General features: G+C 34.6%; 1 protein-coding gene across 1 annotated transcript in view; it reads right to left on the bottom strand.

The window, feature by feature from the left end:
- Window positions 1–17155, bottom strand: part of COL24A1 (collagen type XXIV alpha 1 chain) — a 392516-nt gene that overhangs the window by 216023 nt on the left and 159338 nt on the right. Inside the window, exons 21-22 of the mRNA XM_004262981.3 lie at window positions 1740–1793; window positions 451–495 (exon numbers count right to left, since the gene is read on the bottom strand). Coding sequence (XP_004263029.1) covers window positions 451–495; window positions 1740–1793 — 99 coding nt within the window. The remainder of the gene's footprint in view (window positions 1–450; window positions 496–1739; window positions 1794–17155) is intronic.

The raw sequence follows: 17155 nt of genomic DNA, 5'->3' as shown, positions 1-17155 counted from the left end.
CTGAAGGAACTGAAGGAAAAAGTAAATATGTAACAGGCATAATATCATTTAAAATATCTCTGGAAAATTTTAGTTATAGGTCTATTTTATTTGGGGGGATTGTATGGTTATAGTTTGTTATAATCTTGGCTCTTTGCTATAACTTAAAATTTGGTGCCATTAAAAAACATTTACAGGGCTTCCCTGGTGGCGCAGTGGTTGAGAGTCTGCCTGCCGATGCAGGGGACACGAGTTCGTGTCTCGGTCTGGGGGGATCCCACGTGCCGCGGAGCGGCTGGGCCCGTGGGCCATGGCCACTGAGCCTGTGCGTCTGGAGCCTGCGCTTCTCAACGGGAGAGGCCACGGCAGTGAGAGGCCCGTGTACCGCAAAGAAAAAAAAAAAAAAAAAACATTTACAAAACAGTTGCTTTAAGAGAAGCATGCTTCGAAAATTATTTATATGATACCTACTCTTGGCCCCAGTTCTCCAAAGGATCCAATTAGTCCTTCTTCTCCCTTAAAAAAGAAGATCAGAACATGTCATGGCCTGATATAAGTATTTAAAAATGTAAACCTTATTCCATTTATCCTGAAGCTCTTTCTGAGATGTAATGAAAATAATACTGTGATTTTCTTGTATTTTAGAACTATATCACCCCATAATGTTTAAATTTTTTGTGTGACAACCTCATATCTACATTAAGGGGGATATGTATTGTACTACTGGGTTATTTTTCAATTGGTAGATGATATAAGTTAAATATAGAAAATTGAGGGCAGCTAAGAGTGAAAGTGATTAGGGTATCACAAAAATCAGGATTAGGAATCACTGAGATTGTGGATTATGGACAGCCTTTACCTTCTTGGTCTCAATATCTCTGACATAGAGAGAAACTCAAGTTCTTAATAGATGGAAATCAATACACATTGGTATATTAAAAAATTATTGGTACAGAACATGTTTGCTCTTGGCACATTCTGATACTTAATTCATATGTTTTTGAGTCTCAGTTCTGTCTTAAGCCTTAGAGATAAAGGTATATCAGATCTTACCCAAATGAAGCTTAATGTCTAGAGTTTCTTTTTTTTTTTTTAAGAGTTTCTTTTTGTCTACTTTACAGATCCAATATTTTTGGGATCAAATCAGTTATAATGTCATAAAATATAAAATTTTGTGCATTCTTCTAAGGATTAAATGCTGTATGGGTGGATAGAGAATAGAAAAACTTAAAACAAATAATTTTTATACTTTTTCTCTAAGAGAATTAAAAAGTAATAAATGTGTTTATTCTATTTATTGACATGTTTTCTAAACATACTGATTTTTTACCTTTAAATAAATAGTTCATATTTAGCACATCTGAACATTTACAGACCTCTTTAGAAATCATATATTCTATTTTATTTATTTAAAAACATTTTGCTCAGTCCATAATTCAATTAAAATATAATATATGGGTTAGAAATATAAAATAGACACAAATGTTAAATATAAATTCTGGTACATATAAGTGAGATTCTAGGCTCAAATTCTTCGGACATTCCATGGACACCACTACATAAATCACTTAATGAATTCAGAACATTAAAATGATTCCAAATTCCATTCCATAACTGTGAATATAAAATGGTAACTTGAAATCCTCGATGGCAAAAATTGTCCATACTAATGCAAAGTTTTCTTTGAGCAAAAACTAAAGTCCCACAAAAAATAAAAAAGGAAAATCTGAATTAAAAAATTGCTTAAAGGAACTTCATACCTGAGTTCCTTTGAGACCAGGAGGTCCAGGAGGCCCTCTATTTCCAATAAGCCCCTGTAAAGCAATATAAGGACACACAAAATTTTTAGCTCAATTAATACATTTTCAATAGGCATTAATCTCAGATGTGCAATACTATTTGGTACCACTCATTTCCCATTAGGAAGTTAGCAAAATGGGATGGGAGGATAGATAAGCAGAAAACTGCCTGCCATCCAAAAAGTTGGAAAATATATGATAAACTTACTTTTAAACAATATGTTAATGTTCACATAATCTGCTCTGTATGGAGACACCTTTTCATAAAAAGTACTCCTAAATTTAAAGCAATAGGCCCAATTGTTAATCTGATACTAGTACAATAAAAAGATAATAGAGTGTCCACAAAGTCCGAAAACAGATGGAGAAGATATATAGTGTTTTAATATCTGTTAAGAGACTAGCAAAGTCTGGAACACATTATTCATATGAAATGGTCAACTTACTTCCTTTCTTGATGCAGGCTAGTGTAAAGAGAGGAAAATTTGCAGAAGAAAGTAACAATCTGAACATGATTAGGAATTTCAAGATTAAAAGAAAATTTTTGTTAATCTAAATGCATGTTGTTAAAAATCAAATACTCTTTTTTTTTTAAATTTACTTTTTTTTTGGCTGTGTCACGCAGCATGTGGGACCTTGGTTCCCTGACTAGGGATCGAACCTGCACCCCCTACAGTGGAAGTGCAGTGTCCTAACCACTAGACCGCCAGGGAAGTCTTCAAATGCTCTTTGAATAACAATTCATCCAAGTAAATAAAACAAAAATCTTCCTATTTCAGAAAACACTGTATATCATCTCTTCAACATGGCAACATTTTTCATTTTGTTCTGTTCCCCTAACTATGCAATGTGTCAAAGTTTTAAGTAAATCTCTTTTAGAAACTACCTTTGCATTATTGCTTTTAGTAAGTCTATAACCATTAAATGGTTTTATCTAATTTTAAACTGTAACAAATAACTATGCCAAATAGCACATCTACCCATGTGACTGATTTTTAGTTTGGAATGGAGCAGAGTGACAAAACTGCATGAGAATCTTTCCTTCATGATATATCTTGGTCTATCATTGCTGTGTTCTAACACAATCAAAAAATGAAAAACTTCATCGGTTTAAAAGTCTGTAATATATTATCACAGGCTTATTCTGTACATAAGCACCATTCAAGAAACTGCATCAGTTTAGGCAATAACCTAGAAGTTTTGCACAGCTTTCTTACTTTTAATAGGAAGAGATGGATTATTGAAATGAGCGTATACTGTTCTATGCAAGTCCAACATATATTCATCTTTTTTCAGGCAAAAGCATCCTAATTTTCCTTAAGGAAACAGTCTTTCCCCATGTGGTTTGAGGGGAGGTGACTCTACCCCTGACTAAATTTAAGGGTGGATATGTGACAGGGACCTAAGTCAGCATATTCTACATCCCTAGAAACAGTGGTTGGTTCAGTAATGAGCCGGAAACCCAAGTTAGTCCAACTAAAGAAAATTTTGGACTACAGTGGAACAACTGGGAAGACAGAATAGCATTAAGGATGATGTAAACCTAAAGAGAAGGAAACTATGAAGGGGAGAGAACCTGAGAATGAAATCAATGAATTAACAAATGGAGTGATTGGGTTCTTACGATATTTTGGGGGGTCCTGTGTATAGTTGTGTTTGAATTCCTAAACTTCTCACATATTTATACAATCATATTTTAGTTGAGTTTCCATTACTTACAACTGAAAGAATCCTAACGGATACAATGACTTCTAACTCTTAATATCCAAAATGCTCTCGTAGAACTCTAAGTAATAGGTTTTTAAATGTTTAGACTGAAGGTCAGAATCAGAATGCTGCGATATTTAAATTCCACCACGGGATAGCTAATGTTTAGTTATTTAATTCATGTGTTCATTCATTTTTTTTCATCTGACATTTTATTAATTTTCTACTATGTGCAAGGTCCAGTAAAAAGTACAACATGAGGCCTGGAGTATACAAGTATAAATAAGACACAGTCCCTGTTCTCAATGAATTCATAATTTATTATGGGAGAAGGCAATTTAAAATAAAAATCAGAATACGAGTTGTAACAGAAATAGAAGTATAAGCAAAGTGAAAAGGGGGACTTAGATGAAGAAGCAAAATCTTTTCTGGGAGGATCAGAAATTTTGTAACATGTGAAAATAATTTTGTATTGAATTATGATAGGTTAATAAAACATGTAGTTAAAAATAAGAACACACCAAAAACTTATCAACAATTGCAAGGTCTCAAAAGGCATTGATAAAGGTACAGTTTTAGGTTGGAGCATATGTTTAAGAAACTGGCTTAGCTCCATACCCAAGGTGTAACCAGAGGAGGGGTGAGTTATCTAAGAGAACTAGATTCTGCTATTCCCTCACTGCAGCTATTTACCCTAGGGAAGTGGCACCCTGACTAAAAACCAAAAATAACCCTTTCAGGGAGGCAAATAAGCCCAGGTTCCTTTTTCCTTTCTCTTCCAAGACTACCTTATAATCTTAAAAGAATAAAAGCTGTATTAAGGGGGAAAAAAACTAGTTATATGCTGTTTACATGAAACGCATCCAAAACATAAAAATGAGGAAAATTAAATTTCAAAGAATGGGAAGAGATATGCAAGTGATTTACCAGCCCCAAAATAGCTGGAGTAATTATATTAACATTAGATCTAATAGGCTTTAAGGTAAAACAGATTATTAGCATTAAGAGGGTCACTAAATAATGATAAAAGGCTATGTTCACTAGGAAGAGAAAAGACAATTTTTATGCATTTAGTAACACAACTTCTAAACATATACATTAAAAACTGATAAGGATAAATTGATAAATCCACTATTAGAGAGGAAATTTTAACACATCTCTGCCAGAAATTAGTAGGTCAAGCAGATAAAAATCAGTAGGAACAGAAAAAACTTAAATAGCAAAATTAATAAACTTGATCTAATGGCCATATATAGAAAACTGAATCCCCAAATTGGAGTTTACACAGTCTTTACAAGCATACATGAAAGATTTATGAAAACTAAAAGATACCCACAAGAAAGGATATCTATCAACAGTTCTATCAATTAAAAAAGTGTAGTATATCTATGCAGTGTGTTACTATATAGTGAAAATGAACATGCTGTAATAATATGGATCAACCTAGAATGAGCTGAAAAGATTGAGTGAAAGAAGAAAGTAACTGAAGAATGTATATACAGTAAGTCCCCTATATACGAATGAGTTCTGTTCCGAGAGCACGTTCGTGAGTCCAATTTATTCCTAAGTCCAACGAAGTTAGCCTAGATACCCAGCTAACACAATTGGCTATATATATCACTGCTGCTTTTACGCTTGCTTCTGGACATCCTGGGCTTGAAATAAAGATACTGGACTACTGTACTCTATACAGTACTGTACAGTATACAAAAGCACAACCACTTGTAGAGGACACACGCATGTGACAATGTACACCAGACACGTGAACTAACTTACGTGATTGGACGTGCAAATGCACATTTCTCATCTTTGAAAGTTTGCAACTTGAAGGTTCATATGTAGGGGACTTACTGTAGTATGATTTTATTTATATGAATTTCAAAAATAAGCAAAATAACAAATATTATCAGTATATACATGGTAAAAGTATGATGAAAACAAGAGAATGGTTAACTGTTAATGCCAGAAGGGAAGAGACAGATATGATTAGTGAGGGATTCACAAGGGGATTCCCATGATCTATTTCTTACCAATAATAGGGTTTGTTTCATTAATATTTTTAAAACTGTGTACATGTTTCATATTTATCATGTTAAACACAAAAAATTTTTTTTTGAGTTTTTAAATGTTTTCATTTTTTTTTTATTGGGGTATAGTTGCTTTACAATGTTGTGTTAGTTTCTGCTGTACAGCGAAGTGAATCAGCTATATGTATACATATATCCCTTCGTTTTTGGATTTCCTTCCCATTTAGGTCACCACAGAACACTAAGTAAAGTTCCCTGTTCTATACAGCAGGTTCTCAATAGTTATCTATTTTATATGTATTAGTGTGGATATATCAATCCCAAACTCCCAATTCATCCCACCCCTTCTTTCCCCGCTTGGTGTCCGTATGTTTGTTCTCTACATCTGTGTCTTTATTTCTGCCTTGCAAACAGGTTCATCTCTACCATATTTCTAGATTCCACATATATGCATTAATATATGATATTTGTTTTTCTCTTTCTGACTTACTTCACCCTGTATGATATATACAATGGAAACACATAAAAAATTTTAATGTAAAATGTATAAAATCTGAAATTGAGTTTGAATTCCAGCTCTGAAGCTTACTAGGGGCATGATCTTAGTATCCTTATCTGAAGAATCATGTTATCATAAGCATTATAAGGTAATAAATTTTATTTGTTACAACAAATAAAATGGTACCTGGAATATAACAGAGACTCAATAAATATTATTTCCTTCTTCTTATTCACTGCACATTGATTAGTGTTTGCAACAGTTTCTGAACTGGTATTTTGCTTTTCTTCCCTATGCATTCACCAAATTCATAACAATAATTTACTATTATTATTCTTCGTAAAACATCTCTTTCATCATCTCACTCCTCTCAATATCTTCCACAGAGAAAAAGAGTAGAGCTCTTGTATGCAATTGAAGTTAAGTTGTTATCAGCTTAAAATAGAGCATTATAACCATAGGATGTTTTATGTAAGCTCCATGGTAATCACAAAGAAAATACCTATAAAACATACACAAAAGGAAATCAGGAAGGAATCAAAGCATGTCACTACAAAAAAAAAATCAATGAAACATAAAGGAAAATAGCAAGAAATGTAAGAGGGACAGAGAAGTTACAAGACAGAAAGCAATAACAATTAACAAAATGACTATAGTAAGTCCTTCCTGATCAGTAATTACTTTAAAAGTAAATGGATTAAAGTCTGCAATCAAGATTTAAAGTGGCTGAATAAAAAAAAAATCCATAGTTATATCTATGAGAGACTAAATTTAGATTTAAGGACACACATAGGATGAAAGTGAAAGGATGGAAAAGATACTCCATGAAAATGATAACCAAAAGAGAGCAGGGGTGTCATACTTACATCAGATAAAACAGACTAAGTCAAAACTATCTCAAGAAACAAATAAGGACATTGAACAATGATAACTTTCTTTATTATTTCGCCAGAAAATATAACTATTATTCATAAATATGCACACAGTATCAGAGTACCCAAATACATTAAGCAAAAACTGACAGAATAGAACAAAGAGAGAGCAACACAATAAATGCAAGAGATTTCAATACCCTACTTTCAATCATTGATACAACAACCAGATAGAAGATCAATAAGGGAACAGAGGATCTGAACAATGGCATTGATCAAATTGACCTAACAGACATATACAGAACAAAGTAGCAGAATACACATTCTTTTCAAGCACACACAAAACATTCTCCAGCATAGCTCACATATTAGGTCACAAAGCGAGTTTTTAACAAATATAATAAGATTGAAATCATACCAACTATCTTTTCTAACCACAATGGAATCAAACTAGAAATCAATAGTAGAAGGAAAAGTGAAAAATTCACAACTAGGAGACAAATAAAAATGAAAACACAACATACCGAAATTTATGGGCTGCAGCAAAAGCAATACTAACAGGGAATTTTATGGTGGTAAACATCTACATTATAAAAGGAGAAAGATCTCAAATAAATTACCTAAACTTACACCTCAAGGAACTAGAGAAAGGAGAACAAATTAAGTCCAAAGTTAACGTAAGAAATAAAATAATGAAGATTAGAACAGAAATAAGTGAATTAAGAGTAGAAAAACAATAGAAAAAAATCAACAAAACTAGAAGTTGATTCTTTGAAAAGATCAATAAAATTGACGTCTTTAGCTAGACTAAGGAAAAATAAGATAAGGTTCAAATAAAATCAGAATGAAACAAGGCAAATTAGAACTAATGCCACAGAAATAAAAAGGATCACAAGAGACTAATATCAGCAACAAACTGGATAACCTAGAAGAAATAGATAAAATTCCTAGAAACATACAACCTACCAAAACTGAATCATGAAGAAATAGAAAATCTGAACAGATCTATAACTAATAAGGAGATTAAATCAGTAATCAAAAAACTCCTAGTAAATAAAAGTCTAGGACCAGATGACTTCACTGGATAAGTCTACCAAACATTATAAAGAGAATTAATGTAAATCCTTCTGAAACTCTTCCAAAAAACTGAAGAGAAGGGAATACTTCCAAACTCATTTTATGAGGCCAGCATTACCCTGATACCAAAGCCAAATAAAGACACTACAAGAAAATAAAATCACTGGCCAACATCTCTGATGAATATATACGCAAAAGTCCTTGGAAAAACTAGCAATTGGGGGGCAGTCCAAGATGGCATCTCTTCCCATGGACACACCAAATCTACTGCTACATACGAAACAATTACCACTGAAAAAGAACTAGCTAAATAGCTCCTCCAAGACAAAGGATAAAAGAGGCACATTTAAATAGGTAGGAGAGGTAGACATGTAGTTTCACCAAAAACCCACCTCCATTAAGCAACCCACAATAGGGAGGGCTCTCATGGGTCTGGAGCTACTTCCTGAGATGCAAGGGGCTTGTGTCAAACCTTGATACCTGCACTGAAAAGATGAGGCCCCCAAAACATCTGGCTTCGGAAACCCAATGGGACTCAATCCAGGGGAACTGGGGGGCTGTGAAATCTGAGATACTCCTTTTGAGTGACTCACGCATGGTCTCACACTTCCTGAGACTCAGTGTAAAGGCAGTAGTTAGAGAAGTGCCTGGACTATATGTGAAGGAGATTCATTTATTAATCTTAAAGTGACTGCTGGAGGGGCAGGTATGAGTTGGGACTTTGCAGATGGAGGTTCTGGTGAACACCATTTTTGCACTCTCCCTATACCTTGCTAGCACAAGTGGGTGCACAGAGACACAGCCTTCCTAAAGCACAGTATTGTAAGTCAACTATACTTCAATAAAAAAGAGTACCTTAAAAGTATCATACACCAAAATCAAGTGGGATTTATCCCAGGGATGCAAGGATGATTCAAAATCTCTGCATCAAATCAAGGTGATACAACACACTAACAAAATAAAAGATAAAAATCATATGACCATCTCAATAGATGTAAAAAAAAGCATTTGACAAAATTAAACATCTACTTATGATTAAAAAAGAACCCCTCAACAAAGTGGGTATAGAGGGAATGTACCTCCACATAATAAAGTCTATATATGACAAATCCACAGTGTATATCATATTCAACGATGAAAAGCTGAAAGCTTTTTTTTCAAAGATCAGAAACAATAAAAAGATGTCCACTTTTGCCACTTTTAATCAACACAGAATTGAAAGTCTGAGCCACAGCAATTAGGGGAAGGAAGGAAGGAAGGAAGGAAGGAAGGGAGGAAGGGAGGAAGGGAAGAAGGGAGGAAGGGAGGAAGGGAGGAAGGGAGGAAGGGAGGAAGGGAGGAAGGGAGGAAGGGAGGGAGGGAGGGAGGGAGGGAGGGAGGGAGGAAGGAAGGAAGGAAGGAAGGAAAGGCATCCAAATTAGAAAGAAGTAAAATGGTCACTATTTGCAGATGACACGACACCATATATATAAAACCATAGAGAGTCCACCAAAAAACTGTTACAAGTAATAGATGAATTGAGTAGAGTTGCAGGATACAAAATCAATACACTGTTGCATTTCTATACACTCATAACCATCAAAAAGTGAAATTAAGAAAACAATCCCATTTACAATTGCACCCAAAAGAATAGAGCACATGGGAATAAATGTAACCAAGGAGGTGAAAGACCTGTACACTGAAAACTATGAGACATTGATGCAAGAAATTAAAAAGTACACAAATAAATGGAAAGATAGTCCACTACAACAGTGGTCCCCAACCTTTTTGGCACCAGGGACCAGTTTCGTGGAAGACAATTTTTCCACAGATAGTGGGGGCAGGGTATGGTTCAGGCAGTAATGCAAGTGATGGGGAGTGATGGGAGCAGCAGATGAACCTTTGCTCGCTTGCCCGCCCCTCACCTCCTGCTGTGGGGCCCAGTTCCTAACAGGCCCCACAGGGTACCCGTCCGTGGCCTGGGGGTTGGGGACCCCTGCACTATAAAACATTACTGACAGAAATTAAAGAAGACACAAACAATGGAAAGACATCCCATATTCATGAACTGGAAGACTTAATGTTCTTAAAATGTCCATACTGCCCAAAGCAATCTACAGATTCAATGCAATCCTTAGCAAGATTCCAATGGAATTTTTTGCAGATAGGGATAAAAAAAGAATTCTACAATTCATATGGAACCAAAAAGGACCCTGACCAAAACAGCTTTGAGAAAGAATAACACTTCTTGACTTCAAAACATATTACAAAGCTACAATCATCAAAACAGTTTTGTACCAGCAAAAAGACAGAGATATAGACCAATGGAGCACAATAGAAAGCCCAGAAATAAACTGATGCTTATACCATCAAATGGTCTTTGATAAGGGTGCCAAGACTAAACAATGGAGAAAAGGTAGTTTCTTCTACAAAAGGTGTTAGGAAAACTGGATATCCACATGCAGAAGAATGAAATTGAACCTCATCTTACACGATACACATAAATCAACTTAAAATACACTTACGTCAGTAAGCAAATGGATTAAAGACTAGTAATCCCTGAACCATAAAACTCCTAGAAGAAAATATAGGCAGAAATCTCCTTGACATCAGTCTTGGTGATGATTTTTGGATTTGGCACCAAATGCAAAGGCAACAAAAGCAAAAAAGAGACTACTGGGACTACATCAAACTAAATACTTCTGCACAGTAGAGAAAACAATCAACCAAGTGAAAAGACAACCTAAAGAATGGGAGAAAATATTTGCAAACCAAATACCTGACAGGGTTTAATATCTGAAATATATAAGGAACTCCTACTACCCAATAGCAAAAATCAAATAACACAATTAAACTAATGGGCAAAGGACTTGAACACATATTTCTGGAAATAAGATGTACAAATGGCCAAGAGGCACATGAAAAATTGTTCAACATCACTAATCATCAGGGAAATGAAAATCAAAGCCATAATGAGAGACCAGCTCACACCTGCTAGGATGGCCATTATAAAACAAACAAACAGAAAATAACAAGTATTGGCAAAGATGTAGAGAAATTTGAAATCTTGTGTACTGTTGATGAGAATGTAAAATGGTACAGCCACTATGAAAACAGTTCCTCCAAAAATTAAAATAGAACTACCATATGATCCAGCCATCCCACTTCTGGATATTATACAGAAGAATAAAAAACAGGATTTCAAGAGATATCTGCACTACCATGTTCACACAGGCATTCCTTATTTTATTAAGCGTCACCTTATTGCACTTCACAGATACTGCATTTTTTACAAATTGAAACTTCTTGGCAACCCTGCATTGTCAGATGATGGTTAGCATTTTTTACTAATAAAGTATTTTTTAATTGAGATATGTACATTTTTTAGACATAATGCTATTGCATACTTAATAGACAACAGTATAGTATAAACATAACTTCTGTATGCATGGGAAACCAAAAAATTTGTGTGACTGGATTTGTTGTGATATTTGCTTTGTTGCAGTGGTCTGGAACTGAAACTGCAAAATCTCCAAGGTATGTCCATAGGTGGAAACAACCTTAATGTTCATTGACGGATGAGTGAATAAAGAAAATGTGGGGTTTTGGACTATTGGATAATGGACTATTATTATGCAGCCTTTAAAATGAACAAAATTCTATTTTGTTTCACTGTGTAAATTTTGTGCACATCCTTTTGGGTGTATTGGTAAACAAATTAATATGCAAGTCATTTCTGGGGTGTCCAAATACTAGCTACAAATTTTCTATGCAGTAAACACGGTTTATATATAAACTGTAAATTTATCCAACTAATTTGTTGAAATAATTCCAATGAATTGGAACTGTTAGGACTAAGGATATCCCAAATTTATACTTTTGAGTCCAAACTAGATTTTCCCTTACTATATAGACAGGACCTCATCAATCTTGTCCCCCTGTGTTTACGTGGGTATGTTTCCTAAAACTGTATAAATGTTAAATTTCTAATCTTTGGTAATATGATATTACAAAACAATTGCTTTTCTTATGTTATTGTTCAGCTCAGTCATCTTTATATATGCTTAATCCTTCCTAGTTACTTGTGTTATTTCACTTTCTTCTGTTTTTTTTTTTTTTCCCATTCCTCTTGGTATATCGACATCTTCGTTACTAGTTTCTAAGAACTCATTTACGACTAAGGATGTTAACCATATGTCATGCAATGCAAATGAAATACCATATTTTATTGCCATCAATTTACTATAGTGTTTTGTATTTTGGTTGTGTATTAAAATATAAACATGTTGTGTTTTTAAAAATAAATAAATAAATAAAAACAACGAAATTTTGACATAGGCTATAATATGGACGAACCCTGAAGTCCTTATGCTAAGTGAAATAAGCCAGTCCCAGAAAGACAAATATTGCATGATTCCACTTATATGAGGTATCTAAAGTAGTCAGACTCATAGAAGCAGAAAGAGAGTGATGGTTGCCAGTGGTTGGGGGAGGTAGAAATTGGAGTTGCTGTTAAACAGGTATAGGGTTTGAGTCATGCAAGATAAAAACATTCTAGAGATCTGCTGTGCAAAATTATGCATATAGTTAACAGTACGGTACTGTACACTTAAAAATTTGTTGAGAGTAGATTTTATGTTATATGCTTTTTACCACAATTAAAAAAAAAAAAAAAACTTCCATGGGCTTATTAGCATTCAAGCTCCTCAACTTTATATTTAAGATCAGTCACAATCTACCTACTAACTTTTTTTTTTAAGTCAGGTAGGTTTATTTCCACACCTCCATCATTGTGTTGGTTTTGTACCTGTTGCACAAAATCTCTCTGGATTCTACTTGGCCAAATCCAACTCATTCTACTCAAATCCCGATTTCTCTATGAAGACTCTCAGAAAAATGGCCACACAAATTATTCTCTTCTCTGAGTTCCTTATCCATTTATTATGTGCTGCCTAGTTTACTTTTTAACTTTTCACACGTGGAAATCTCATGTTTCCAGTGGATTACAAGTTCCTAGTAGACAGAAGAGCATGTTTTAATCTTATTTCTAAGTAATTGCTTAACAAAGTCCATTGCCCATTGTATAACTCAGTAAATATTTCTCAGCTAACTAAATGCTGCCTGGAATATAAAATGGTTAAAATAAGAAATCTGCGAACAAAATCTTGATTTTGGAATGTGAATCTTCAGGGCTGGCTTGAGGTGACCTCAGAGAACTATTTAGGAATGCATTTTCCTCTTATTAAGTTAGTTCACCAGATCTATTATAACTAATATAACTAATCTGTTAGCTATATAGGTAAACACATAACATATTTTAATAACTCAGTGTAAAAATTATTTCCATATATTCTGTAACATAACCTCATGAATAGGTTTTTTCAAAAAACTTACCAGGGATGTTATACAACAAACAAGAACAGCCTGCTTTACCATCCTTAATTCCATAACCAAAGTAACAACATAAACCATTATGGCAACAAATAAGTTATTCCTCTGTTTACTGGAGAACAGAGAATATTTATTGGGTACTCACTTTCTGCAGTAAGCAGCAAGGGATGTGGTTTTGCTAATGTTATGGGATGCTTGAAAACAGATTGCCAAACTGTAGCTCTCAAGAAGGCTTGTTGAAGTATGCTTTGTATCTATATACACATATACGTACACACACAGTCCCACAATCAACAGAACCATAGTTAACACAAGTTTCCAATGTTAGTTTGAGGTTTTTAGTCAACTGGCAGAAAATGAGGAGAAAATGAAAGGCTTCTTTAGAGCTGTGCCAAATTGCTCTGGAAAAGTTTGCAAATAGTGTAACCACGTATTTCAAACAGAGTGTGCATGATTTTTTTGATGACCATCTTGTATAACTGAAACATAACTTGAATAATTTATATTGTCCCCACTTTCTAAAGAAGACATATATATGAAAATATAGGAAGTTTTAAGATGCTTCCATGACATAGTGTACACAACTAAAAAAACACATCAGGCAAATAGGGTCACTATGTTTGCCTCTACTTTTCCCTTCTGTTTCTAGAAACAATTTTGAGGCAAATAGGAAGGACGAAAAAGAGAGACAAAAACAGACCCTTCCCAACCTATAAAACGTAAAATAATATTCCTCTTCCTTTAAAATTCTCTGGTTATTTTGATTAAATCATCTATGATATTATATTAAAATTCAGTCATGTGTAGAAAAACAATTAGTCTCATAATGTTGGTGCTGATGAGGCTACAAGCTCATGTTTATTGAAAAAATTTAGATAAAGCAATCTAAAAAGTAACTACTACCCACTGGAAATTCAACCATTAATATTCATTAAAATGTCTGGCTTTCAGACCTTTTGTCCCACTTTCATATTGTAATTTTAAGACAAAAGGAAGTAATGAGAAGTATTAAAGATCACTATTATAATACTATTCAAAAGGTCAACTGCCTTTCTTCAGTTCTCTGACACTGTTCTTAACAAAAATTTAATAGAAACAAAATTTACAAACTGAAGAGGATTTACAAAGCCATCTTGTGTTCTTCACCTAGTATGATATGCATACTTTAAAACATAAAGTTAGGGGGTGGAGTGCAAGATGGGGTAGGGATTAAGAGGTACAAACTATTATGTATAAAATTAAAAAGTGCTACATTAAAAGGATCATACACCATGATCAAGGGGGATTTGTCCCAGGGATGCAAGGATTTTTCCATATCTGCAAATCAATCAGTGTGATACAACACATCAACAAATTGAAAACCCAAATGATCATCTCAATAGATGCAGAAAAAGCTTTTGACAAAATTCAACACCCATTTATGATTAAAAACTCTCCAGAAAGTGGGCATAGAGGGAACACACCAACAACATAATAAAGGCCATATACGACAAACCTACAGCTAACATACTCAATGATGAAAAACTGAAAGCATTTCTTCTAAGATCAGTAACAAGACAAGGATATCCACTCTTGCCACTTTTATTCAACATAGTTTTGGAAGTCCTAGCCATGGAAATCAGAGAAGAAGAAGAAATAAAGGGAATCCAAATTGGAAAAGAAGTAAAACTGTCACTGTTTGTAGATGACATGATATTACACATAGAAAATCCTAAAGATGCTACCAGAAAACTACTAGAGCTCACCAATGAATTTGGTACAGTTGCAGGACACAAAATTAATACACAGCAATCTGTTGCATTTCTATATAGTAACAATGAAATATCAGAAGGAGAAATGAAAGAAACAATTCCATTTACCATCGCATGAAAAAGAATAAAATACCTAGGAATATACCTACCTAAGGAGGCAAAAGACCTGTACTCTGAAAACTATAAGACATTGAGGAAAGAAATCGAAGACGACACAAACATTTGGAAAGATAAACCCTGTTCTTGGATTGGAAGAATCGACATTGTCAAAATGACTAAACTACCCAAGGCAATATAAAGATTCAGTGCAAGCCCTATCAAATTACACATGGCAGTTTTCACAGAACTAGAGCAAATATCTTAAAATTTACAGGGAGACACAAAAGACACTGAATAGCCAAAGCAGTCTTGAGAAAGAAAAACGGAGGTGGAGGAATCACACTCCTTGACTTCAGACTATTCTACAAAGATACAATCATCAGGGCTTCCCCGGTGGCGCAGTGGTTGAGAATCTGCCTGTTAATGCAGGGGACACAGGTTCGAGCACTGGTCTGGGAGGATCCCATATGCCGCGGAGCAACTAGGTCCATGAGCCACAACTACTGAGCCTGCGCATCTGGAGCCTGTGCTCCGCAACAAGCGAGGCCGCGATAGTGAGAGGTCCCTGCACCACGATGAAGAGTGGCCCCCGCTTGTCACAACTAGAGAAAGCCCTCGCACAGAAACGAAGACCCAACACAGCAAAAATAAATAAATTAATAAACTCCTACCCCCAACATCTTCTTTGAAAAAAAAAAAGAAAAGATACAATCACCAAAACGTGTGGCACTGGCACAAAAACAGAAATATAGATCAATGGAACAGGATAGGAAGCCCAGAAATAAACCCATGCACCTATGGTAAATTAATCTATGACAAAGGAAGGAAGACTACACAATGGGGAAAAGACAGTCTCTTCAATAAGTGGTGCTGGAAAAAATGGACAGATACACGTAAAAAAAAATGAAATTAGAACATTCTCTAACACTATATGCAAAAATAAACTCAAAATGGATTAAAGACCTAAATGTAAGTTCAGATACTATAAAACTCTTAGAGGAAAACATGGGCAGAATACTCTTTGACATTAATCACAGCAATATCTTTTTGATCCATATCCTAGAGTAATGGAAATAAAAGCAAAAATAAACAAATGGGACATAATTAAACTCAAAAGCTTTTGCACAGCAAAGGAAACCATAAACAAAACCAAAGACAACCCACAGAAGGGAGAAAATATTTGCAAATGATGTGACTGAGAAGAGATTACAAGAGATTACAAAATTACAAAATTTACAAACAGCTCATGAAGCACAATATCAAAAAAGCAAACTGAATCAAAAAATGCACAAAAAATCTAAATACACGTTTCTCCAAAGAAGACATACAGATGGCCAAGAGGTGCATGAAAAGATGCTCAACATCACTAATTATTAGAGAAATGCAAATCAAAACTACAATGAGATATTACCTCATACCAGTCAGAATGGCCATCATCAAAAAGTCTACAAACAATAAATGCTGGAGAGGGTGTGGAGAAAACGGAACCCTCCTACACTGCTGGTGAGAATGTACATTGGTACAGCCACTGTGGAGAACAGTATGGAGGTTCCTTAAGAACTTAAAAATAGAGTTGCCATATGATCCAGCAATCCCAGCCTTGGCCATATATCCAGAGAAAAACATGGTTTGAAAGGATACATGCACCCCAGTGTTCACTGCAGCGCTGTTCACAATAGCCAAGACATGGAAGCATCCTAAATGTCCATCAAAAGATGAATGGATAAAGAAGATGTCGTACATATATACAATGGAATATTACTCAGCCATTAAAAAAGAATGAAATAACGCCATTTGCAGCAACATGGATAGACCTGGAGATTATCATACTAAGTGAAGTAAGTCAGACAGAGATAGAAAAATATCACATGATATCGCTTATATGTGGAATCTTTAAAAAAAAGGATACAAATGTACTTATTTACAAAACAGAAACAGACTCACAGACTTAGATAATGAACTTATGGTTACCAGG

The sequence above is a fragment of the Orcinus orca genome, chromosome 1, assembly GCF_937001465.1.
Source record: "Orcinus orca chromosome 1, mOrcOrc1.1, whole genome shotgun sequence".
NCBI lineage: Eukaryota > Metazoa > Chordata > Mammalia > Artiodactyla > Delphinidae > Orcinus > Orcinus orca.
Note: the sequence above shows the minus strand (reverse complement) of the source record. Positions and strands in the feature narration are given on the sequence as shown.